The 26,323-nt window shown below is 44.8% G+C and overlaps 2 protein-coding genes across 6 annotated transcripts in view; one reads left to right on the top strand and one right to left on the bottom strand.

Annotated features, from left to right (window-relative positions):
- Window positions 1-8,742, top strand: part of Simc1 (SUMO interacting motifs containing 1) — a 35,879-nt gene extending 27,137 nt beyond the window's left edge. For 4 of the 5 annotated variants that reach the window (XM_052729093.1, XM_052729091.1, XM_052729090.1 and 1 more), the window contains 3 exons: window positions 3,172-3,328; window positions 3,479-3,563; window positions 7,764-8,742. In XM_052729093.1, coding sequence (XP_052585053.1) covers window positions 3,172-3,328; window positions 3,479-3,563; window positions 7,764-8,026 — 505 coding nt within the window. In that variant the 3' untranslated portion in view covers window positions 8,027-8,742. The remainder of the gene's footprint in view (window positions 1-3,171; window positions 3,329-3,478; window positions 3,564-7,763) is intronic. The other variant, XM_052729092.1, reaches the window with a different exon arrangement.
- On the bottom strand, window positions 8,674-23,816 carry Kiaa1191 (KIAA1191 ortholog). The gene is given in 8 exon segments (XM_052729095.1): window positions 8,674-10,161; window positions 10,163-10,191; window positions 10,276-10,415; window positions 10,555-10,661; window positions 15,119-15,243; window positions 17,893-18,019; window positions 20,092-20,270; window positions 23,660-23,816. Coding segments are annotated over 7 exon segments (855 nt in total). The 5' UTR covers window positions 20,242-20,270; window positions 23,660-23,816; the 3' UTR covers window positions 8,674-9,984.
- Window positions 23,817-26,323: the final 2,507 nt, after the last annotated feature.

The raw sequence follows: 26,323 nt of genomic DNA, 5'->3' as shown, positions 1-26,323 counted from the left end.
CATTATTAATTCGGGTATAATTTGTAGTTATCTTTTTTTTAACTGTTAAACTACACAGGTTTACACAGGTAGTATTCATGAGTCCTGACAAAGCCTGACCTGTCATTTTCCAGTGGCTTGCTGGCAGTATATAAAATCTTGCAGCCTTGGCGGGATGGCTCAGTAGGTACAGGTACCTGCTGCCAAGCCTGCCAGTGTGAGTTCAATCACTGGGACCCGCACAGTGGGAGGAAAGAACTGAGTCCCAACACGGTGTCCTGTGACTGCCACCCGCATGCCATGGCATGAAGACAGACACAGACAAAGTTAATAAGAAATGTTAAAAAAAAATAAAGATGGAAGATGGTTTCCTTAATGTTTTAAAAAAGAAAATCTTGCACACTTGACACCTTCACCTATTCTAATAGGACTTTTGTCTCTTTGTGATTGTCTTAGCCCTCTCTCCATATACTCATGTCTGCAGACGGAGGTTGACATCCTCCCTTCCAGTCTGTATGACTTTGCCTGTTTCTCTTGCCTTACTCCACCAAGACTTCCAAGTAGAGTGTTAGAGAAATGGTGAGAGCAGACATCCTGGCCTCATTCCTCATCTCAGGGAACCATTTAGTCCTGAGCATTACATGTAAGTTATAGATGTCTGTAGGCACCTGTTGTCAGACTGAGAAGTTCTGTTTCTACTTGACTGGTACTTTTCTAAAGAATAAATAATGGAGGATTTCAGCATTTATTAAGATAATCATAATTTTTCCTCTTCTCTTCATGTGGGGAATTATGCTAATTAATTTCTTTTTTTTTTTTTTTTTTTTCTTTTTTTTTTTTTTTTTTTTTTTTTTTTTTTTTTTTCTTTTTTTTTTTTGGTTTTTCGAGACAGGGTTTCTCTGTGTAGCTTTGCGCCTTTTCCTGGAACTCACTTGGTAGCCCAGGCTGGCCTCGAACTCACAGAGATCCGCCTGGCTCTGCCTCCCGAGTGCTGGGATTAAAGGCGTGCGCCACCACCGCCCGGCTGCTAATTAATTTCTTAAAGTTTAATTAGGGGCTGGCTGGAGGGATGGCTCAGAGGTTAAGAGCACTGGCTGCTCTTCCAGAGGTCCTGAGTTCAATTCCCAGCAACCACATGGTGGCACAGAACCATTTGTAATGAGATCTGGTACCCTCTTCTGTATACATAATAAATAAATAAATCTTTTAAAAAATAAATAAATAAAAATAAAGTTTAATTAATTTTACATGCCAGGAATCAAAACCCTACTTGGTTGCATGCTGTCATTTCTTTTGGTTGGTTGGTTGGGTTTTTTGGTTTGGTTTGGTTTGGTTTGGGTTTTTGTTTGGTTGGTTGGTTGGTTGGTTGGTTTTTTTTGAGGTGGGGTGGTTAGACGGGGTTTCTCTGTATAGCCCTGGCTGTCCTAGAACTAGCACTGTAGACTAGGTGGGCCTCAAACTCAAAGGAATATGCCTGCCTCTGCCTCCCAAGTGCTGGAATTAAAAGTGTGCACCACAACCCAGTGCATGCTATCCTTTTAATATGTTGATATTGATGAATTCATGTTGCTAATATTTAAGGCTTTTACATCTATGTTTATAAAGGATAATAGTCTGTAATTTTATTCTCCTATGATGTTCAATTTCATATTTTTAAAAAGTAAAAACTACACCAAGATGCCATTTCTTACCTACCTACACAGTAAAAAACTTAAAGACCAATAATATTCTCTATTAAAGAGGTTATGAGAAAACAGGTGCTTATTCATTGCTTATGAGAATAAAAATGATATGAGCCTTAGAGAGACATGTAGGAGTATTTGGCAGTGTCTAACAGAACTACACGTGCATTCTAGAGTTTATCTTTCTTTCTTTGTTTTTCAAGACAGGGTTTCTCTGTGTATCCCTAGAGACCAGCCTGGCCTTGAACTCAGAGATCTGCTGGCCTCTGCCTCCTGAGTGCTGGGATAAATAATGAAACATGTGCATGAGGATATTCACTACAGTGATATTCACAATTGCAAAATATTGGGAACAACCAATGCCCATACACAGGCTAGGATAAATACCTATTATATGATGGAACATTATGTAGCTATATAAAAAAGGAAATTTCTATTAACTGATTTCCAGGATATATTGTGAAATAAAAAATAATGAGAGCTGGGCCTGGTGTTTGAAGCCAGTGATCTCAACTCTCAAGCCTGAGGCAAGAGAACAACATTGTTGTTGTTTGGAGTGGGGTGAAACAGGGTTTCTGTGCAGAACAGCTCTGACTGTCCTGTAACTAGCTTTGTAGACCAGGCTGGCCTTAATCTCACAGAGATCCTCCTGCCTCTGACTGGAGTGCTAGGATTAAAGGCATACGCCACCATGCCTGGTTTGCTACATTGTTTTATTTATCTTGATTTTGTTTTTATTTCACTATTTTTGCTGAATACAGTTCCTAATTTGCTAAGTACTTTATGTATTTTAAAGATGTTCTGCTTACCTCGAGTATATCATCTCTGATGAAAAGCATTAGGAACTTTAGGTCAAGGGTTCATCTCAGTGGTAGACAACATACTGAAGCACAGGCCCTGAGTTCAGTCCATGACTGGCCAGCCTCTAGCGCCTCCCTTGCCTCCCTCCCTGGGTGTGCACCAGCATACCTTTTTTTGTTTTTCAAATGTCAGACTGTTCCCTCATCCTGTAAGTTACTACTTCATGAACAAATCCATTTCTGTCTATAGCATATGGTTTTGTAGACCTCCATTGTTGCATTTTAAAAAGGGTAGGAAGGAGTCATACCATACAACAGGGCCCATGTAGGAGGTTTATTGAGGAGAAGGGGAGAGAGAAGGGGCAGAGAAGGGGGCAGGGACCAGTCCCTGGGGACAAGGAAGGTAAAGAGAAAGACACACACACACACACACACACACACACACACACACACACACACACACACACACACACACACACACACGGGAGGTGTACAAGGCCCACCTTTTATAAGGAAACATAGCGAATGCACACAAGGGGTGCTCTTAGTGGCTGCAGCTGAGGTTATATACTGTTAGGACCCAATATATACTGTTAGCAGGCCAGTACAGATGCCTAAATGCTAACATCCATTATGTCAAAACATTCAGGGCAAACCGTGCCATGTGCTCTTTGAATGTCCTTCTGTCTAACTCCCTCCTCTCCACACAGGGAGATGTTCTTTACTACTATGGAAAGCCATCTTCTACGCTGCAAAGTGTTAGAGATCATATTCCTCCACAGCTGTGAGACGCCCACCCGGCTTCCCTTGTCTCTGGCCCAGGCCCTCTATTTTCTGAACAACTCCACATCACTGCTCAAGTGTCAGGTACTTTCCTTTCTGCTTCAGCTCCTCGCCCAGAGCACTTCCCCTAATCCTGCTGTTTGGGCATCATGGAAGAGCTTTGGAAACTGTGCTGTAACTGGGACTTTTAACTGGACAAGCATTCATTACCTGCTGCTTTTACTATCTCTGCAGTCAGATAAAGCCCAGTGGCAGACATGGGATGAGCTGGTTGAGCATCTGCAGTTCCTGCTGTCCAGTTATCAGCATGTGCTGAGAGGTAAGGGGCACTTGCTCACAAGGAGGTCCTGTGAGAAGTCTCAGATCATTCTCACTTGTTGGTGACACTGGTGTAATCCCAGCACCCAGGAAGCTGAGGCAGAAGGATGAAGAGTTGAAGGCTACATAGTAATAGTGTGTCTCAAAAAAAGTAATAATAATACCAGCTGGAAAGATGGCTTAATGATTAAGAGCACTTGCTGTTCCTATAGAGGACCCAGGTTCATTCCTAGATCCCACATGGTAACTAACAACTGTAACTCCAATTCTAGGACACCCAGTGCCCTCTTCTGTCTTCCATAGTCATAGCACATATGTGGTAATAGAGATGCAAGCAAAACATCCGTGCATAAAATAAAAATAATTTTTTTTAACTTTTAAAAATAGAAACGAGCCAAGTGTTGGTGGCGCATGCCTTTAACCCCAGCACTCGGGAAGTGGATCTCTGTGAGTTTGAGGCCAGCCTGGAATACAGAGCAAGATCCAGGACAGGCACCAAAACTACACAGAGCAACCCTGTCTCAGGGAGGGGTTGGGGATAGAAATAAGAAGCCAGGTGGTATAATCGGACATTCCTTGTCCTGATCTCCTGCTCCCAAATACCCAGCAGCTGCTTCCCAAATTACCACACAGAGGCTTATATTAATTATAAATGCTTAGCTGATAGCTCAGGCTTGTTACTAACTAGCTCTTACAACTTAAATTAATCCATTTCTATTAATCTTTGTATTGCCACGTGGCTCATGGCTTTCCTGTCCACCAGCATGTCTTGCTTCCTGGGCAGCTGGCTGGCATCTTCCCTGACTCTGCCCTCCTTCTTCCCATCCTTCTCAGTTTGGCTTACCTGCCTAACTTCCTGCCCAGCTACCAGCCTGTCAACTTTTTATTAACCAATGAGAGTAATACATATTCATAGTGTAGAAAGGGTTGCTCCACATCAGGTGGTGCACACCTTTAATCCCACACTCAGGAGGCAGAGGCAGGTGGATCTCTGTGAATTAGAGGCTAGCCTGGTCTACAGAGTGAGTTCTAGGACAGTTAGGGCTACACAGTGAAACCTTCTCTCAAAAAACCAATAATAATAACAAAATCAAAAATTTAAAGCATTATTCCTTGATTACAAGTACAGGGAGCACAGCTGGAATCACTGTGATGAGAAAAGTTCTTATTTTGTTACAGCTGATGGTAATACAGTGGTCCTCCTAGTTATGAGGTTCTGTAGATAAGCAAAAACCATCCTATCATGAGAACCCTGGCTTCTCCAGCACCTTTGTTGAGTCAGTTATTCACAGACTAGCAATATTATAAACAGCTGTCAGTAAAGTACAAATATAGAGCATATCTGCAGCAAGATGGACATACATCTTTAAAATGGATGGGATTGCAGCTCAGGGTTAGAGCATTTGCCTTGAATGTGTGAGTCCCTGGGTTCAATCCCCAGTGCTGCGGACAGGGAAACCTTAAAGTCTATGAAATAGTGCTGTTCAGAGTTGCTGGGAGAGTTAGACGGGGTAGCATGCAGGCTGCACATGCTGGCAAGGATCATGGTTGAATAACTTCATCAAGTAAGAATGATTTCATTAGGGATTATTGAGGACCTTGGTAAAGCTGAAGAAATGGCAAATTAATAAAGGATTAGAAAGACTAAGACGATAGCTCAGTTGGCTGAGTACTTTCCAAACATTCATGAAGCCCTGGGTTCAGTCCCAACACAGCATAAACTAGCATTCAGTTGGAGAATTCTAGGAGAATCAGAAATTCAAGGTTACCTTTGGCTACTTAGCAAGTTAAGGCTAGCCTGCAATACAGACCTTGTCGCTAAGAAAGTTTGTAAACACAGTACTAAGTACATATTTTTTTTTTCTTCTTTGAGATTGGACTTTGTTTTGTATTTCAGGATGGTCTGAGACCTACTATGTATCCCAGGTTCTACCTCAAGCTCCCCAGGTGCTAGGTTTACAGGAGTACACCACCACGACTGACAAAAATAGTGACATCACGGGAGAAACGGGGCATTTCCCCCGGACATGTTGGATGGAGAACACAGCCTCACATGCTATTCTTCCCATAGCCTGGCTGTCCTAGTCAGGGTTTCTGTTGCTGGGATAGAACTCCATGACCAATAGCAGCTTGGGGAGGAAAGGGCTGATTTCACTTATGCCTCCTATCACAGTCCATCATCCAGAGGAACTGGGAAGCAGGAACTGAAGCAGAGGTCATGGAGGAGTGCTGCTGCTGCTGTTGACTGACATGCTTCCCTACCTTACTCAGCCTCCCCCAACCACCAGAGTTTCTCTGTGTAACAGCCCTGGCTGTCCTGGAACTCTGCTTTGTAGACCAGACTGGCCTCTAATTTAGACCCACCTGCACATGCTGGGATTAGAGGTGTGTGGCACCATGTCCGGCTTCACCCTGCATCCTCATAACACCCAGGAACCTGCCTAGTGCTGGCATCACCCACATTGGTCACTGAAGAAAATGCCCTACAGTCCAATCTTATAGAGGCATTTTCTCAATTCAGAGTACCTCCTCCCAAATCAAGTTGATTTTAAACTTGCTGGGACAGAGACCATTTATAAATGAATGGCCTGTCCCTTTCTTTCAAAAGTACTGTTCTCAACTAAAGAGCAGCTAAAGCGTGTAAGTGCTAAATATAACATGTGATCCTAGACAGGATTCTAAATTAGAAAAAAAGGTGGCATTGGAGGGCTGAGGATCAGCAATAAAGCGCTGGCCTAACACATGCAAGGCCACGTGTTCAGTCCCAGGACTGCAAAAATGAAGGGTACAGCTGGGGAATCTGAAGTGTGATATATTGTGTTGATATTGTTTATTCTTATTACACCAGGTTACAATAGTAAATGTCCTTGATCTTGGGAAATACATGCTGCATTATTGATCATGGTATCTGTAGATTATCCTCACATAGTAATGAGGAAATTTTACTTGCCCATGCTTATGTTGAGGTTGACTTTAACTCAGTGATGTCATATAGAAAGTAAAGAGACCTCATGACCTGCTTAGCCCTGGAAACAAGAATGCTGTGCATGACGTTCTTTAAATACTAGCACTAACTTTAAGTCTGTCTCTAGCCCAAGCTGGCCCTGAACTCATGGCCATCCTCTTGCCTTGGCCTCCTAAATCCTGGACTATAGGGTGAGCTAAACATAGGCTTCTAGGTTCACTTCTTCTCTACAATGCTGGTGATCTGTAACTTAGAATTGATTATTCTTGTATGAGAAAAAGTAGTAAATTTTCTCACCAGTATCTGAATTTCAGCCTGCCTGTCTGGGGGCAGACAAGTCTTTTCTGTTTCATACTTACATCTAAAACTTCAGGGGTCTGGGGTTGTGGTGCTAGAGAGTAAACCCAAGCCTCCTGCATGCTAGACAAGCACCTTCCACTTAACTGTACCCCAGTCCTTATAACTAGATGTCAAAGGGTGCAGTTTCAGGCCACAGTACACAGCTGCATAGAGTGTGCATTTTTTAGCACCCTCAATGAAAGGCACACCCAAACACACACACTAAATAGTTTTTAAAAAAAAATTAATCCCATGAATTTTTCCCTAAGTGGTTTTTTGTTTGTTTTGTTTTGTTTTTTTCCCCTTTTCAGAGCTGAGGACCGAACCCAGGGCCTTACGATTGCTAGGCAAGCGCTCTACCCACTGAGCTAAATTCCCCAACCCCCTAAGTGGTTATTATAGTTTTATTTAGTGCAGAGTTATTACTGTTTAAGTCAAATGAAAGAAACTAGAATATTTTTAATATGTAAAGTTTCTTGGAGAGGTTGCTCAGCAGGTAAGACCATTTACTGCTCTTCCAGAACTGCAGTTCAGTTCACAGCACCTCCATCAGGCAGCTCAAAACTGTAACTCCACTTGAATCTGATGTCCTTCTGGCCTCTGGGCACCTGCACACACATGGCACACATACAATAAATATCTTTTAGGGTTTGGGTTTTGTTTTTTTGGAGACAGGGTCTATTTAGTCATGACTGCTTTACCCGGCAACATTTTTCTTGACAATCAGTGTTGAGGCAAGAACACAAATCTTCAGGAAATGGAGTTCCCACAGTAACTCACATGACCTTTTGACTTGTCTCCTAATAGCCAGGAGCCAGGACTTGCTTATAAAATTGGACTTTAACTTTTAAATCCCCAGGTACAAAAGGCACTTATTTGACCCCTTCCCTCTTGCAGAGCACCTACGGAGTTCAGTGATTGATCGGAAAGATTTGATCATCAAAAGAATCAAGCCCAAGCCCCAGCAAGGAGATGACATCACGGTGGTGGACGTGGAAAAGCAGATTGAGGCCTTCCGCAGCCGCCTGATCCACATACTGGGAGAACCTCTAGTCCCCCAGCTCCAAGACAAAGTGCATTTGTTAAAGCTGCTGCTCTTCTATGCTGCCGACTTGAACCCCGACACAGAGCCTGCCCCACAGCCTGCCCCACAGCACTGAGGCAGCCAAACTTCTAAGCATTGAGTACCAAGAATACCTCCTGACTGTCGCCAGCTACTTAGAAGCTCTGAAGTACAAACAGTAGTTAAGAATATCATAGGACCAAACCTATCTTATTTATCTGTAGGCTGTAATCACTTTGAAACTCTTCAGTATATCTTTTTTTATAATCCTTATCCTAGCCTATTCAAATGTGGCTTAAATATACAATGTGTATATATTTTTTATTAAATTATTTATCTATGCTTTGGAAACAGGCAATACGATATGCACTATATGTCCAACATTTCCATTCAAGATGTGAAAAGACCCCCTTCTGCTGAACAATCTCCATCAGTGTTACATCAGTCAAGGTACTGTTCGCCTGTTTCTGGAAAGACAGTTTTTCCTGAATAGAGCACATTCTATATTAGACTTTTCATATTGCCTATGAATATGACTGTGGCCAGTTAATCATATTGCCTATGAATATGACTGTGGCCAGTTAATTAAAGCTAAGATAACAAAGTTAAAGCTAACAAAGCAGGCAAAGAAAGGATAGAGCCTGTTAATGAAACACATGATGTCAGAAAGATACAACAAAAGGCACTAAGTTTACAATGCCCTGGCTCTACTACAGGGCAGGCAGAATGGACGAGAGACCCAGGTTTGAGAAAGTAGTAAAGATTTTTATTGTCAATACAAGATTAACACAAATAAATTAATTTTTACAACAATCTTAGACTCCAGAGCTTCTCTGTGAGGTTAGCTCATTATGTAAACAGACTAATATCTAAAATGATCTAGCAAGCGAATGTGACAGTGTGCAAGACCAACAGACCTGTGAACAATGAGAATCCTTTCCTCAGTAAGATATGTTACTGAACATATGAGGCTAACTTGGTGGAAAATGCTCTCAAGGTTATCACAATAAGGTGACACCAAGTTCAGATGAACCTGAAGACTATAATCCAATTGTACCTATCTTTAACAAAAGCTTGAGCTGGGTGTGGTGGTATACGCCTTTAATCCCAGCACTGGAGGCAGGGGCAGGTAGATCTTCTCTTTGAGTCTACTGAGTGAGTTCCAGCCTAGCCAATAGTAAGACCCTATCTCAAAAAACAAAACACATACAACTTTAAAAAAAAAAAAAAGCTGGGCGGTGGTGGCGCACGCCTTTAATCCCAGCACTCGGGAGGCAGAGGCAGGCGGATCTCTGTGAGTTCGAGGCCAGCGTGGGCTACCAAGTGAGTTCCAGGAGAGGCTCAAAGCTACACAGAGAAACCCTGTCTCGAAAAAAACCAAAAAAAAAAAAAAGCTTAGGATTCAGGAACTAGGGGTAAAAATCAGTGGTAGAGCACTTGCCTAGCATGAGCAAGACCCAGTAAGGGAAGGGAAAAAGGAGTCATTTATCAGCATGAAACCAGTAGACTCAATTAGGAGCTCAATTAATTTCATGTTAAAGTGCAAAAGACGCCATGCGAGACTAGTGTTTGTTCTGTGACACAGCAGATAGACAACCCTCCAACTGTACACTGGACTAATCAGGAAAAAGAACCCGGGGTTCAACTTAGAGAGCCAGGGTCCTGCCAAGTGTGGTCATGAGCTGTACCCAGCTCTCAGACAAGTCCAAGCCCACTCACAAGACTCAAGCATATCAGGAAGCCATGGCTGTCCAAATGAGTTGGTGGGCACCTCTATCATGATTTGTAACTGCTCATGTTGATAGTTTTGGAAGCACACCAGCACTATTTACCTAAGAAAGCAAAGGCCAAATTCTCCTCTAGGATAAATGATTTTTTAAAAAAAAAGTGAGGCCCCACTCAGCACCACTGACATTTTCCACCAACTTGAAAGCAGTGCAAAATGGTTTCTCTCACACAAAGACAATCTGCACAATGTCACTCCAGCCTCCAGTTAACTACATCACTCCTATGTCAGAGCCCAGGGAAAGTTGCAGACCCTGGACAGAAAGCATTCTAGAAGCCAGTGGGTGTGAGCACATTCAGGTCACGGGGTTTGAGATTATGGGTTCGAGGTGGTGGTTTCTTCACTTCTACCACTGGGATATCCATCTTAGGCGGCTTGAAGGTTGCTGGATCGTCACCTACTCGTGTGGCTTGAGCACGCATTAGCTCCATAGGAGAGGGTTTTGGGGGCACCTTTGTAAGCCTGGATGGCAAAACCTGTCAAGGAAAAGCAAATGATTACAGCCCCCAGCCCACACAGCAGCCAGAGCCTCGCTGCTCTTTCTGAAGGAGCTGCCTTACCAGAGTCAGACCTCTGCAGGGGCCTCGGTCCAAAGAGGCTCCACTTTTCTGCTGAGTTCTTGTCATTCCCACTCCCAGGATCCATAGTGTGAGAATTTGGGCCAGGTAAGGCTGTGGAGGAACCAGAGGGGAACCAGCCTCTGGAACAGAGAAGTAAATAGATATTTCTGAATGGCCTCTTCCTGTGTCACAAGAAGTGTCTTCCACCAAAGCAACAAGAAACCACAGGCTGGAGGCCAGCACCATCTCAGCACTGGCTTTCCTGAAGGAAGGACTTACCTGGACTTCTGCTTGGGGGATGAGTGGGGGGTGCTGCTCGGAGTGGACTGGGCTGATGCAGGATGCTTCTCTTCTTTTGTTGTCTCTCCACTCTGCAGCTTTAGTTTCTGTTCAGATGGCAAGAAGAGACTTTTCAGAGGAGAGCAGACACGAAGCAGTGCAGTCTGGGCAGAAGCACTCAGATACACATCCTAACGTCAGTGATTTTGTTTCTTCTACGCTGGATGGACACCATGTTCCTATGGAGCTGTGCTCTAGAGCACCTCACACTCCTGCACTAGAACTTATGTGTCCAAAAAAGCCAAGTCGTTCAGGGGAAGAGGCACCAAGCTGCAAACCTCTTAGGTCTGGCCTTCAATTCTGCTCCTGACTTTCAGTACAACACCTGCTCTGCTCAGGCTTTCAAATTAAGACTCGGGCTTGCTGTCCTCTTTAGCAAAATGTTTCCTCCAAGAAACCTACCTCATTCTCCCTCCTCTCCCATAACCAACCACCTCCACAGCATTGTTAAAATACTATAGGTCGCCGGGCAGTGGTGGCGCACGCCTTTAATCCCAGCACTCGGGAGGCAGAGGCAGGCGGATCTCTGTGAGTTCGAGGCCAGCCTGGGCTACCAAGTGAGTCCCAGGAAAGGTGCAAAGCTACACAGAGAAACCCTGTCTCGAAAAACCAAAAAAAAAAAAAAAAAAAAAAAAAAACTTTAGGTCTAAGACTATACCAGAGAGCTATAGGTCTAAGTTGAAGCTCCAGAGTAGCAAGCAGGTCTGTCCTCCATGAGGGCTATGCCTCTGCTGGACCCAAGCTGACTTTCAACACATCAGTTTGTGTAAGCTGACAATCTGTTACACGATGAATGGCAAAAACTGAGCACCAGAAGCATCTGTCTTGTCTAAGCTCAAATGGACACCAGTTCAACACTGACTTCTCACAGCAGTGGCTTTTAAACTTAGCCTGCAGATTCATCTGGACTACTCATTCCACATGCAGCCCATCCATGGTGTCCTGCACCTTCCCCACCCCCACATACACACACCGGATACCATCTCCTGGTGCTTTTTAGGTTCTTTCTATGCCCAAAGGAACTTGCCATGGCTACTTGGATTTTTGTTTGTTCATTTGTTTTTGGTTTTTTTTGAAACAGGATTTCTCTGTGTAGCCCCGGATGTCCTCAAACTCAGAGATCCACCTGCCTCTGCCTCCTGAGTTCTGAGTTCTGGAATTAAAGGCATGTGCCACCACTGCCCAGCCTTTTCTTTCTTAAAAAAAAAAAAAAAAATATATGCCGGGCGGTGGTGGCACACACCTTTAATCCCAGCACTCGGGAGGCAGAGCCAGGCGGATCTTTGTGAGTTCAAGGCCAGCCTGAGCTACAGAGCGAGCTCCAGGAAAGGCGCAAAGCTAAAACAAAAAACAAAAACATGTTTATATATATATGTGTGTGTGTATGTATATATATATACACACACATATACATATTTATGTATATGTATATGGGTTGTTTTGTTGTTTTAGGACAGGGTTTCTCTTTATAACAGCCCAGGTTGTCCTGGAATTCACTCTGTAGACCAGGCTAGCCTCAAACTCACAAAGACTCACCTGCCTCTGCCTCCCGAGTGCTGGGATTAAAGGCGTGCACCACCGCCGCCCTGCTTTATTTTTAATGTGCATGAGTGTTTGCCTACATGTGTGTATATGTACTGGGGCGGGCGTGGGGGGGGGGGGGGGGGGGGGGGGGGGGGGGGGGGTTGTGCACACAGGGTAGGAATGCATAAGGAGATCATCTTCCCATCACTAATCAAAAGCCACTCACCGGGGTTGGGGATTTAGCTCAGTGGTAGGCAAGCGCAAGGCCCTGGGTTCAGTCCTCAGCTCCAGGGGAAAAAAAAAGCCACTCACCTTTTTTTTTTTTTTCTTTTAAGAAAGGTCTCCCTATGTAAGCTCTGGCTGTCCTGGAACTCACTATGTAAACCAGGCTAGCCTTGATCTCACAGAAACCTGCCTGCCTTCCTCTGCCTCTGAGTGCTGGAAGGAAAGGCATGAATCACTGTCTGTCACCACTGTAGTTTGTTTGTTTGTTTTGAGATCATATCTTACTGGAATCTGGAGCTGATTAGATTAGACTGGCTAGCAGCCAACTCTAGGAATACGCCTATCTTTATTTACCTCCCTAGCACTGAGGCAGCCAGCATGGACCACCATATCTGGCTTTAAACATGGTTTCTAGGGACTGATACTCATGCTTCTGTAGCAAGCACCTTACTGATTTATCCCTCCAGTATCTCCTTTATTTACAAAACAGAATATAGTATCTATCACCAAGGATCAATGTTAAGATTATGGGAATTCGTAAGTCACAGAACACCATTCCATATGAAGTGGCCTCTCTAAAAGAACCATGTGAACCACAATGAGAAGGCTCAGTGAGTAAAGACACTTGCTGCCAGGCTGACAATGATGTCTGATCCCTAGACCTACAGGGTGGAGGGAAAGAATCAACTTCTGCAAGTTTTTTCTGACCTCCACATGTTCCATGGCATGAACTAACCACGCACGCACAAAATAAATGAATAAATAAATGTAAAAAAACCACGCACGCACAAAATAAATGAATAAATAAATGTAAAAAAACATTTTTTAAGGAAGTCATTGAAACATTTCAACACAGCCAGGCATAGCGACATACCAGGAATCGCAGCACTTGAGAGGCTGAGACAGGAAAACCATGACTTTGAGGCCCGCCTTAACTACACAGAAAGATGCATCTCAAAAAAGGTAGAGGAAGGGGCTGGAGAGATGGCTCAGCAGTTAAGAGCACTGGCTGCTCCTCCCGAGGACCCAAGTTTGGTTCCCAGCACCCACATGGTAGCTCACAACTGTCTGTAACTCCAGTTCCAGATCTGATGCCCTCTTTTAGCCTCTGCAGATACCAGATTCCAAAGTGGTACACAGACACACATGTAGACAAATCACCCATACACAGAAAAATCCATAAAACAAAAAACAAGGGGGTGAGGGGCTGGAGATGTATCTCAGTGGTAGAACACTTCGCAGTGTGCATGAAGCTCTGGGTTCAATATCTGGTAGCACAAAGAAAAAAATTGTTTGTTTGGTTTGGTTTTTGTGGTTTTCCGAGACAGGGTTTCAATTTCTCTGTGTAACAGCCTTGGCTGTCCCGGAACTTGCTTAGTAGACTGTGGGAACCCACAGAGGTTTTCTAGTGAGATCTGAGCTTGCTTTACACAGCAGGACTATATCAGGGGATGGACTGACCATGTGCACGGTTACCAGGCGTTTGGGATGGTCTGTACTTGGATGTGCTGAGGGGAGGTCTTTTGCTTCACCCCTTGGCATTCCTTTAAAAGCCCCTTAGTAGAGACAGAAGGGGCCCGTGGGTTTTGATCCAGGCCCTCTCAAGGCTATCTTGTGTTTCTGTCTGTCTCCTCTATATTTCTATCTACATCTCTTATCCCTCACTCCTCAAGAGTCCTTGGGGTAAATAAATGTGGGAGCTGGCCCCCAACAGTAGACCAAGCTGGCCTCAAACTCAGAGATCCACCTGCCTCTGCCTCTTGAGTTCTAGGATTAAAGGTGTGCACCACTATGCCTGGCCACAAAGAAAAATTTTAACTATCATTAAATAAACCCTCATCAAAATAATCTCTGCACCCCCAAGACAGGGTTTTTCAATGTAGTCCTAGCTAGCCTGGAACTCAATATGCAAACCAAGCTGGCCTCGAACCCACAGATTGCCTGCATCTGCCTCCCAAATCCTGGGATTAAAGATGTGTGCCACTACACCTAGCTCCTGAATTTAATTTTTAAAAAGTTACGTATAAGCTGGGCATGATGGCACATACCTATAACCTCAATACTTGGGAGGCAGAGGCAAGAGGATCACAAGTTCAAGGCTAGCCTGAGTTTTTTGTTTGTGTGAAACAGGATCTCACTATGTAGCCCTGGCTAGCCTGGAAAACCCCACACTCACACCCCCACACTCACACATACACTGTGATTAAAAGAATATGCTACTACTGGCTGCTCTTCCAGAAGTCCTGAGTTCAATTCCCAGCAACCACATGGTGGCTCACAACCATCTGTAATGAGATATAGTGCCCTCTCTTGGCATGCAGGCAGAACACTGTATACATAATAAATAAATAAATCTTAAAAAAAAAAAAAGAAAAAAAAGAATATGCTACTATACTAGCCTAGGCCTATATGTAAAGACCCTATCTCTAAGTAAACAGAATGATGTTATCCAGCTGAACTATTATCTCTTAGAACTGTGGGATTCTCCTCTCACTCATCATAGCCAACCACTCTGGCATATAAAATAGTCCACAGTTCACAGAGTTTTCATACATGTCACATATAAGCAAAACATGCCCTCAATTTACAGACAAGCAAGCAAAATATCCGCAGCTAAGACCTCCAGGCTTTAGGAGGACAGTCCTGGTCCCTTTGCCATTATCTTCTTGTCACTTGACTCAGCTGTCCAATAGCTAAGCTGTAAACGTCTAATCTGTAGCCGTATTTCAAGCCATGAACGGTTGTGGTTGCTTACATGGAGTGCTTCTGCCACTCGGAGGTACTTGGTCTCCTCAGTGGTGAGGCCCTTATGAGGTGTGTAGCCAGCATCTCTCAGTCCTGCTTGTTGCTCAAAACGCTGGATGCTCTCCTGAGTCTGTTCTGAAAAGAAAGAACAGTCATGCTCAACTCCTAACCAGTCACAAACCAGCCGGGACAAAAGTATCTGCTGTTCTTCCCGGAAGCAAGAGGCCACCCTGACTAGTGGAGAGTAAGGGTGCCCAAACAGGCACTGACATGGTAATTCTGATCCCTCGGAAGCCAGCCTTCCCTCACAGCACACTAAAATCAAGTTGCCCTAAAGGGATGCTGGATGCATTACCTCCTCTCATTTAGACTCCGTAACACCTTCACATTCAGCAACAGCAAGCAGAGGTACCTGGCATCCAGAATTCCCAAATCACTAAGCTCCCTAAGAGACTTACCACTTGCACAGAAGCTTTGCCAAAGGGCAGCAGGTCATGTTCCTGCCAGCTGGCACCAAGGTACCAGTCAGATTCATAGCACAACCACCTGCCTTGAACTAGCCCAGGCCTATAGACGCCATGTTTCTTATGTATGATCTGCCTGTTGCTGTTCCTGGCCTAGCCAACAATGTTCTTTCAGCTTGCTTTATTATTTCACAAGTCACTTACTGTGAAATGAACAAGAGATGATCTTTTTTCTTAAGCTACAAACCTTGAACACTACACCTGAGCATGGCAGCTGTGAACAGTCCCCACACCAGGTGGACTTTAGGATCTAGACATTCCACTCCTTTTTTATGTTACAGGTGTGTTGCCTGTCTGTATATCTGTGTACGACGTGCATGCCTGGTGCCCTCGGAAGCCACAACAGCTGTGCTTTCTAATGCCAGAATAGTCAAGCTACAGAATACAACTAGCAGCTACTGCTTCAGATGGTGCAGTCACAGAGAAACAGTGGGTTTGGACTCTGAGGCAACTTTCCAGAAGTGACCAAAACAAACTGATGCCCTCCTGGAGAAGAAAGTAAAGAGCTTTGACATAAAAAGAGCCAACCAAGGAGAACCTCTGCACACCTCAGCCTGGGGCAGGTATTATTGCTGACATGCAGAGGCAAGTACTGAATAATTAACTTCCCACAACAACTAGAATGGCCCTTGAGAAGGAAGAAGCTTAGGTAACTTGTGACAGAAGTTTAAAAAGAGGAGCTGGAGAGATGGCTCAGTGATTAAAAGCACTTCCAGAGGACCCAAATTCAGATTTCAGCACCCACATTGGGTGGCTCACAACCATCTATAACTCTAGCTCCAGGGGATCTGATACCTTCTGGCCTCCTCACCTCCAAACACTCTCAAGCACACATACTATATACATAAATAAATTTTTTTAAGAAAAGTAAGTTAAAAAAAAAAGCTCTCATCAAGCCTCATTAGGGCCATCAATAACACATTCTAAAAAACTAAAAAAACTGAAGCATGGGGCTGGAGAGATGGCTCAGAGGTTAAAAGAACTGACTGTTCTTCCAGAGGTCCTGAGTTCAATTCCCAGCAACCACATGGTGGCTCACAACCATCTGTAATGAGATCTGGTGCCCTCTTCTGGCCTGCAGACATACATGCTGTATACATAATAAATAAACCTTTAAAAAAAGGAAAGAAACTGAAGCACCAAACCTGGTCTTCTTCCTGGTGGACCTACATGTACAAGGTCTTGGTCAGCACTATCAAAAATTTGTGAAAATATGTATAAATTATTTATAAATGCATATGTAAATTTTTTAAAGTATCTGGGTACAGTAGTACATGACCAATACCAGCCCTCACAAACACTAAGGCAGGAGGACTGCTTTGAGTTTGAAGCCCATGAGTACATAGTAAGATCCTGTCTCAAAACCAAACAAACGTGTAGCAGTGCATAGCCAGAGGGCTGCCCTCCAGTGTGCCTCCTTCTCTAGCAACACACCTAGGCCTATAATAGCAGTGGATCCAAAGCTCCTGCTAACGAACTCTAACCTTAACATCAACCTGCCAGCTAGATCCCCGATTTCAGAAAGTGAGGTGCCGAATCTAGTGTTAAGTGGCCACTGGTCACTACAGGAAAACCAGACTATATCAAGCAACCACAAGGCTCTATCTAAGCCAATGGGTGCTTAACAGTCACAGTACATCTTCCTCCTTGACTAAATTCAGAGCCAGTCAGATGTGGGCCCTGTGAAAGCAGGTCTGAACAACATCTACAGCTGAGGCTCAAGCTCTTCCTCCCTCAATTTACTCTGCTGAGACTGAAGGGCGGGTGCTCATAGCATGAATCTTAAAGGTACTTATTAATAAAATCAAACCTGAGGCCAGTTATTGGGGTGAATGCTGGAAGATCAGAGAAGCAGAACAAGCCACAGCTTCCTCACCTCGCCAATTCCTCAGGTGATCCTGTTTCCTCAGACTGGATGCCTCTCAGCTGAACTGTTCAAAAGCCTGAAAGCTTAACCAGTCAAATGCTTCTAGTTTCTGGTCTTCACGCCTTATATATCTTTCTGTTTTTGCCATCACTCCCTGGGATTAAAGGCTCACTTCATGGGATTAAAGGCATGAGTCACCATGCCTGGCTGTTTCCAATGTGGCCTTGAACTCACAGAGATCCAGACAGATTTCTGCCTCTGGAATGCTAGGATTAAAGGCATGTGCTACCACTGCCTAACCTCTATGTTTAATATTGTGGCTTATTCTTACCCAGATAAGTTTATTAGGGTGCACAATATTTTGGGGAACACAATACCACCACAGGTGCTTACTTGTGATCAGGGAATTCATGATGACATGGGTAGCTTTAGCCTTCACCACAGGAGCCTTGTCTGAATTGTCAGTGGCTGTTGATGGAATCACAGCAAGGGAAGAGACACTGGCCACTCCTTCCTCTGTCTGTTCAAGAGAGGTAAGGAAGCAGGTGAGGGGGGCCACACACCTAAACTTACTTCTTTAGAGAAAGAGTTACGAGAATACGTAACCTCTAAGGGAAGACAGAGCTGAAAGGGACAGCGGCAACCTCCACTGGCCCACAGAGACAACAGGAAAGGACCTCAGGAGAAGAGCCCGGAATCACACTGGCCTAACTTCCCAGTCTGTCTGCCCCTAAGACTGCAGATGCAGACTGGGCATGATGGCACACACACGGAATCCCAGTGCTGGAGGCTGAAGCAGGACTGGTGTGGGTTCAAGTCTAGTCTGGCCTACACAGTGAGTTCAAGGCAAGGATGGAATACCTACCAAAACCCTGTCTCCAAAACTGAGGAAAAATTAATGAGGGGAAGAGGAAAGAAAGGACACACGAGGGAACAGAAACAAAATGGAGACACCTCTTACAAAGCACTAACCATATGCCAAGTACTGAGCCTTAGTCAGCCTGAGCGGAACATTCCCTCAGGCTTGGCCACGTATCAGTGACCTGAGTACTGACCAAATACATTTCAGGCCTGCTTGGCAGGTCTAGGCTGTCAGAGGTGAGACACAAGGACTCCATCTGTAGGACCAAATAAACAGAGTACGGTGACACCCAGCACCATGGAGGCTAAAGACTGCCATGAGTTCAAGGCCAAACCTGGACTACATGAGATCCTATGTCAAAAGAAAAAAGAATTTGTTTCTAGCCCAGCATGTGTGAAACCCTGGGTTCTATCCCCAGCACCACAGAAAATAATAATAATAATATTTTTAAATAAAACTTGTGTTTCTAACTTGTGTGCCACACGGCCTGGCTTCCCAGTCTTTAGAACATTTTCTCTTCAACAGCTACCTGATTCAGACTACAGCTGACAACTGACTAAGAGCAGGAAGGGATAGGTCTTGGAAAGAAGTCCCTGTTCTGCAAGGGTAACAAGGTAAACAGAAAGCACTCATCAGAAAGGAGAGCACAGACAGCCCTCGGTCAGCTCAGCCACACACCGACCAAGTCTTTAAGACTATTACTCCCTCACCACCTCTAAGACAAAGAATTCCCTGCTCTCAGACAGAGAGGCACTGCACTTAGGGGCTAAACTGTCCAAGTCAAGCCACTTGGGATCCATTCGAGGTCTGCTTTAAGCAGCCCTCACTGCATGCTTCCCCTGAGGCCTCCAACTGAAGCTGCAGGTAAAATGGCTTTCTCTGAGCTTCTCGGAGGCCTGGTTTACTCAGGCAGTAGGATGATCTTTCTTGTATTCCGGGGATGGAATCAGGTGAGGGCTAGGCTTCAGCAGCACAGTGCACACAGTGGCCTGGGGCTGACCTGCCCTGAGTGCAGATGGAGCTGTGTAGGAGCCTGAGGAGAGGTGCTGTGCTCCCTGGCAGCAAGGGAAAGGCACACAAGCAAGAACACAGCAGCTGTTCAAGAGACCTGTGCTATGCCAATCACAAAACCAACCTGTTAAGGCTTTTTTGGACTCTATGACAAACCTTTGGCTTAATACTGCAACAGATTACAGGCTGAGCATCACCATCCAAAAACTAAACTCTCAAAGTGACCAAAGATCTGAAGCCGTTTGCACACTGCCATGACACCACAAGAGGAAGTAAAACACCTCACAAACTTCATTTTGTACATAAAAAAATGACTACATAAGAGTAATCAGGCTAGAGTAGGAGGTATGGATACAACATAAATTAACTTCATATTTAGACTTGGGTCCTAGTCCCTCACTAGCTCATTTTGTCTATGCAAATATCCCAATAATTCTATGGCTAGATAAGAGACGGTACAAAGAGGAAAGCAGGATTCATCAGAACTCAGGCATTGAGAGGTTCTGGAGTTTGGCTTTTTAGTTGGGAAGTAGAGTCCAGAAGACTCTCATGCAAGTGACACTACTGTTCAAATTTTGAATTTTTTAAAAACCACAAAAACATACAAAGAGAACAATTGCTGCCCGATTTTGTAGGGACAGAGAATCACTGAAGGCTTCTGAAGCAGGAGGAGAACAAAGGGGGTAAGTTTGCCAGAAGCCGTCAGCAGGGTAAGATACCTTGTCAAGATGCTGATACTTGCGCTCTGGAATCACTGGCTTCCAGGGGATGCTGCCCATGTCCGATGGAGGAGGAGTCATGGGCGCAGGGTCCTCTAGGGCATCATCATAGCTGAATGCCCGGCGGCACATCCCGATGGGCAGGGACATCTTGCCTAGAGGCCCACTGGGCACAAGAGCTAAGAACAGAGACACCTGTCAATATGGGATACCAACTGCACATACTAGTGGCTTTAAGTTAATCTGTGGACAAGAAAGTTGTGAAACTTAAGGCCAGTTTGTCTGCAACAACTAACCCATTCCAAGGAGGGTAATACAGGGCCAATTGCCTTCTTTCTCCACTACACTCCAGAGCCTCCACTACGCGCGGCAACACTGTTCTCTCTCACCCCTCCTTTCTCAGGTAGGGTCTTGCTGTGGAGTCCTGACTGCCTGGGACTCACTGTGGAGTTTGCACAGTTGACCTCAAATTCTGTCAGTCCTCCTACCTCAGCTCTTCCCAAGTGCTGGGACCACAGGCACACATACCAACCACACCAGGCCCCAATCCACTTTTATAGACTAAAGAATCTTAGGCTCAATTTAAATTTACCTGTACAAAGTCTCAACTTCAAAGCACAATTTCCAGTCCAAATGCAAACCTGTCTCATTTCAAAGCCTGGATACTAAACTCTCAGTCACACAGGACTAAGGAGACTATAAAGAGACTAAAGGTATCTCCTCTCATTTTTCCCCTCACTCCACAGCCTGTCACTGTCTCATCTGACGAGGCAACTAAACCCTAGTGGTGAAAGGATTTGCCTCAGTTCATAGAGAAAATGGCTGGCTGAGGTCTGACCACACCTATGACAAGCCCTACGCCACCTTTCCTGTCTCCTTCACAAAGAGAACTACAAGCAGCAGTGGTCTGTGGTCTGGCACCACCTCTAGTTCCAGTGTTCTGAGACTTAAACATTTCCATCAAAGACAATACAGACAGGCACTCTGTTCAACACTACCAGCTTGATCCTGCCATTCCTGTCCACAGGACTGACGGCCAGAATGTCCAGCTGTGACGCAGGCATCATGCTTCAAGGGCACTCTCAGCTGTGCCAGAGCAGAGAGCAAGGTTCATTTTGTTTGGTTTACTGATCCAGAACCTTCCTCAAAGTGATAGTTTCCTGTTACATCATCATATCCTTCAAGATACCAACCTGTCTGGCAGCCAAACAGCAAAGGGACCCAGAGCTACCATGTGACTATTACTAATATTAAGAACTACTAACAAACCCAAGAGGTTACTGGTTGCCAAAGGCCAGGAAGAGAGGGCAATGAGGTATAACTCTTAATGGGAACAAAGTCTTTCTGAGAGAATGAAAATGCTCTGTAAGTAGATTAATCTGATGGATGCACAACCTTAAGAACACACCAACCATTAAATTACCCACTTTAGGTGGATGAATTTACAGTATGTGCATTGTATCTCAACTAAAACAGACATACAAATAAAAATTACCAGGCACTAACATCCCTCCTTGTAGCTAATCCTCAGTAAACAAGTTTTCTCCCTATTCCCAGATTGGGAAACTGGTACAGAACATAAGCAGTATCATACAGCTAGCAAGTGTGCAGCAGACACTGAAGCCAGGGCCCCCAAGCTTCCGTGCTCCAAAGCACTAGCCTAACGAGTGCACCGCCACAGCTCTGCACGGTTACCGTGAGTTTACAACAATGTGGTATGAATGGAAGACACACGTAATGGGAGAGACAAAGATGTTAGGACACACAGAGGGAGCTTCCATTAACCTGCCTAACTGGGGAGCAATTTCAAAACCATGTTTAAGACTTCTCCCAATGGCTTCATTAAAACAAAGACATAAAGCCAGCTAACCTCTACTAGGAAAAATGTTCCTACAAAGAGATCAAAAACTTTTTGAGCCAGAAGTGGTGCATGTGCATTTAATCCCAGCACTCAGAAGGCAGAGGCAGTAGCACCTCTGTGAGTTCCAGGACAGCCAGGCCTAAACAGAGAGTTCCAAAACAGCAAGAACTACAAACTACATAGAGAGAAAAAAACAAAAAAAATTGTTTAATCTTCACACTAGATGGGGAGGCAAGACCATCTACACTCCTGAGAATCAGGGACTCGGCGATTCAGACTGATTTAAAAATCACCTTCCTTTCTGGTAACAGTCCAAGGAGAAATCAATGACTTCAGCAACCCCGACAGCACTGTGCAACACAAACCAAGAACATACTAAATGTTGATGCAAACATTTTTACAACTAAGGTAGGTGTAACAATGACTGTACCTTTTGCCCAGCCCTCCATCCTAGGGTAATTTAATCATGCTGATATACCCTACAAACACACTGTTAATTCTTCTCCTTTGGCATAAATAATGTATTTGTCATACACTTAAGGGCAGTGGCTCGAAGTTTAGATCTGGGCATGGCTGGGAGGGTAATGAGATAATACTAAAATGAGGACAATCTATTTCCCTAGCGGCAAAAAGGAACCATTAATATGTGATTTGGAGAAAATAAGTTTAGATCAGTAAGTGCAAAACAGATTTAACCAAAAAGAACTCAGTTTACCAGGCACTTCTGGTTGTCTTGAAGCCATTGAAAGACTAGGATCCAGGCGCTTTCTCTATACAGAATTCGGAGCTGAGTCCCTGCCACCTAATAAAAATAACAAAGGGCATTTTCTTATGCTGAACAGCAGAGGATCACTCCAGTGCTGTTCTGTTGACAGACACACGGCGGTTTATGGCTTGTTAACAAGGTTGAAACATACATATACTACAACCAATGTGTGACAAACACACCCCAAAAGGGTAAAGTTCAAGGTTCACCGTATCCATTGGCTCATCTTAATAACACCTGAGAGGGTAAAGACAAGACACAGTGAAGACACCTTACCACAGTGAAATGACGCTGGACTATGCTGACAGACAGATGGTAATGAGGAGCATTGCCCAGCTGCTGCAAATTAGCAAAGCTTCCGAGGAAGAGTCCATCCAGAGGTTCTAATAACAATAAACAACCGGGGTTGGTACAGCGCTCCCAAGTCCACCAAATGATGCCCTGTACATGGCCCACTATCAGCCTCACAAGCCATTTTAGCATTTCCACTAGACAGAAATGGGCTATGAAACAGAGAACAATTCACTATTACTAACGCCGGCTAACAGTAATCGCACCTTACAGAAAACTCGTCTTTAAAACCCCTTGCGACGCACTGCACAGCAGGCATTACTGACCCGAATTTTTGTTCAAGTTCACAGGGGCCACTCACCGCAGCCTAGAGGGCATCCGCAAGACAAACACACGCCCTTCCCTCTCCCCCAGCGACCCCAAGCCCACGTCTCTCCTTCAGGGGGTACAAAACAAAGCCTCTGGATTGTATACGCCTGGCCAGACCCTTCCACGGTCCCACCCCTCGAGGCCAAGCCCGTGGGTGCGCGGCGCGCGTGCACGGAGGCTCACTGGGGATCTCCGAGGGACTCGAGGTTCCCACCCGGCCGGAGGCCGCGGCGCCCGGAGGCTCAGACTGTCCCCAGCGGCGCCAGGCCGTGATCTGTCACCTGCTCGCCCGCCGCCTGCGGCCCCAACTCCGGCACTAAAGAGGTTCCGAGGCTCCAGATGGCCCAAGAGGCTGCGGAGCTGAGCAGAAAAGAGCCATCGTGAAGCTTCCCGACGGAGGACTGCAGCCGGCTGGCAGCCGAACCACAGCCCAGACCGAGCCCCCAGTACGTCACGCGAGACTTGACTCGCAGATTCGCAGGGCATGCCGGGAGTTGTAGTCCACGATCTGGGATCATCACCATCACCACTTTCATCTGCCCTCTAGGTTGGACTCTAAAGGGAAATTCCACGGGGTTCCCGGAGGGAGGGTCACCTGTTACCGGCACTTTCTCTGCTCCTGTAATCCCAGCACTTGGAGGCTGAGACAGGAGCGTGGTGGGAGGTGGGATGAGAGGAGAGGGAAAAAGAATGAAGATAGATGGAGATGGTTCAGCAGTTAAAGAGTTAAATCCTGCACTTGTGGAGGACCTGAGTTTGGTTCTAGCACCCACTTTCCGGATCTCACTACCTCCTGTAGCTACAGCTCCACGAGATCTGCCGCCCTCTTCTGGCTTCCGAGGACACTACATGCACACGCACATTCCCACACAACGTAATACATATAAAAATAAAATCAATCTTTTATAAAAGGCATTGGAGACGACACAGTAAATATACCATAAAATCAAAGCCAAAAAGCTCACAACGAACTTTCCTGGGCTTTTGGCCCTGTCACCATTTCCCATCCCCTCTCTGTCTTGTCGAGGTCTGTCCATAAACCATACATACCCCCCACCCACCCATCCCACCCACAGTGGATCTAATAATGTTAATCACTTCAGTTAATAGATCATACCACGACCTTGCCTCCCCAGCGCCATACAGATGTCTCAAAAAAAAAAAAAAAAATCTGCTCCTGATAAAAAGCTGAAAACATCGACCTTCAATTCTGCTCCAAGTACAAGGTTTGCTGTCACCTCTGGGGGAAGGAATGGTTGTTGAAGGAAGGGAAATCTTACATCCAGAGTCCAGCATTAGACTTTGCCTGCCTTCTGTTAGGACCATGAGTGCACCAGGAATTAAGGTCTTCTGTAAATTCTATACTTGGTTTGTGAATAGCACAATTGAGTTGCACTGTGACTTTTGGGAAAATATGCCTAATTTTTTTAACTCTTGCCCTTGTCTACTGCTAGGGAGGAGTACACATCACTATTAAGTTTCAAACCCGGAACAAAAGGCTGAGGTGCCTATTTAACATATCAAAGGGGACCTGGCCTCCGGTTTCTCCCAACATCCCTCAGTCCCTACCCATTAAAGAGTATTATAATAAAATCTTACTAATTTTATTATAATTATTATATTATTAATAAAATCAAACCCGGAGCCAAGTATTGGGGTGAACACTGGAAGATCAGAGAGACAGAACAAGCCACAGCTAACCTCATCTGGCCAACTTCTCAGCTGATCTTGTTTCCTCAGACTGGAAGCCTCTGTGTCCTCATCTCCGAATGGCTCTCAGCTGAATTGTGCTGCACAAAACCTAAAAGCTTAACCAGCCAAATGCTTAACCAGGCCAAATGCTTCTAGTTTCTGGTCCTCATGCCTTATATACCTTTCTGCTTTCTACCACCACTCCCTGGGATTAAAGGCTTGCTTTCTGGGATTAAAGGCGTGAGTCACCATGCTTGGCTGTATCCTTGAACACATGGATTTCTGCCTCTGGAATGCTAAAATTAAAGGCGTGTGTGCCACCATTTTCTGGCCTTTGTATCTAGTGGCTGTTCTGTCTCTGACCCCAGATAAGTTTATTAGGGTGCACAATATTTTGGGGAACACAGTACCACCACAGGGTATGGCCAGCCTCTACCCTGAACTCTCCAGTCCAGGAGCTGGGCTGCCCTTTCCCCAGAGGCTCTTCCCTATATAATCCAGACATTTTTATTACCCACCTCTTTTGTACCTTTGGCCTCCTGGCTGCTATACCCCTCTCTCCACCTGACCTAGCTCAGCCTGGCTATATCCACTCTGAACATCCCAGATGTCTCTGCCTCTACCTATGCTCTTGCTTTTAGCTACAGTAAACTTTCTCCTCAACCATACCTAGGAGCAGTCATATCCTTTTCTTTCCTTTTTATTTCTTTTTTTCATTCAATCACAAATCACAGAAAGGTTAAAATGGGGACTGGGGAGAAGGCTTGGTGATTAAGAGTCCTTCCAGAGGACCCAGGTTCAATTCCCAGCACCCACATGGCAGCTCACAAGTGTCTGTAACTCCAATTCAAGGGGATCCGACACCCTCTTGTGGCCTCAGCATGCGACTGGCATGCAGACATACATTCAGGCAAAAATACCCACACACATTTTAAAAATAAATTTTTTTTATTTTAAAATGTCCTAAAATCTACCTTATCTCTAATAGTCATATCTTAGATATGAATATTTTGTAAAAAGTATTACTTAATGCTGTGAAGAAAATAATCAGATCAGCAGAAATCACTTAAAATTAACAAATGAAAGCTAAATGAAAAGATACAAAATCCTTTGGTTCAACTTCATGTAGTCTGCAGGTGTTTATGCATGGTCTACACATGTGTTCAGGTTTGCCACGTCCTGTATATGGCACCAAGTTGATTTCTAAGGTAGTGCTGACATAAAGTGAAAGTGTTTAGTCCCAATTCTGTTTA

This window comes from Peromyscus californicus, unplaced genomic scaffold, assembly GCF_007827085.1.
Source record: "Peromyscus californicus insignis strain IS unplaced genomic scaffold, ASM782708v3 Scaffold_8__1_contigs__length_139910024, whole genome shotgun sequence".
NCBI classification, from domain to species: domain Eukaryota; kingdom Metazoa; phylum Chordata; class Mammalia; order Rodentia; family Cricetidae; genus Peromyscus; species Peromyscus californicus.
The sequence above is the reverse complement of the archived record's forward strand: the minus strand, read 5'-3'. Positions and strand labels throughout refer to the sequence as shown.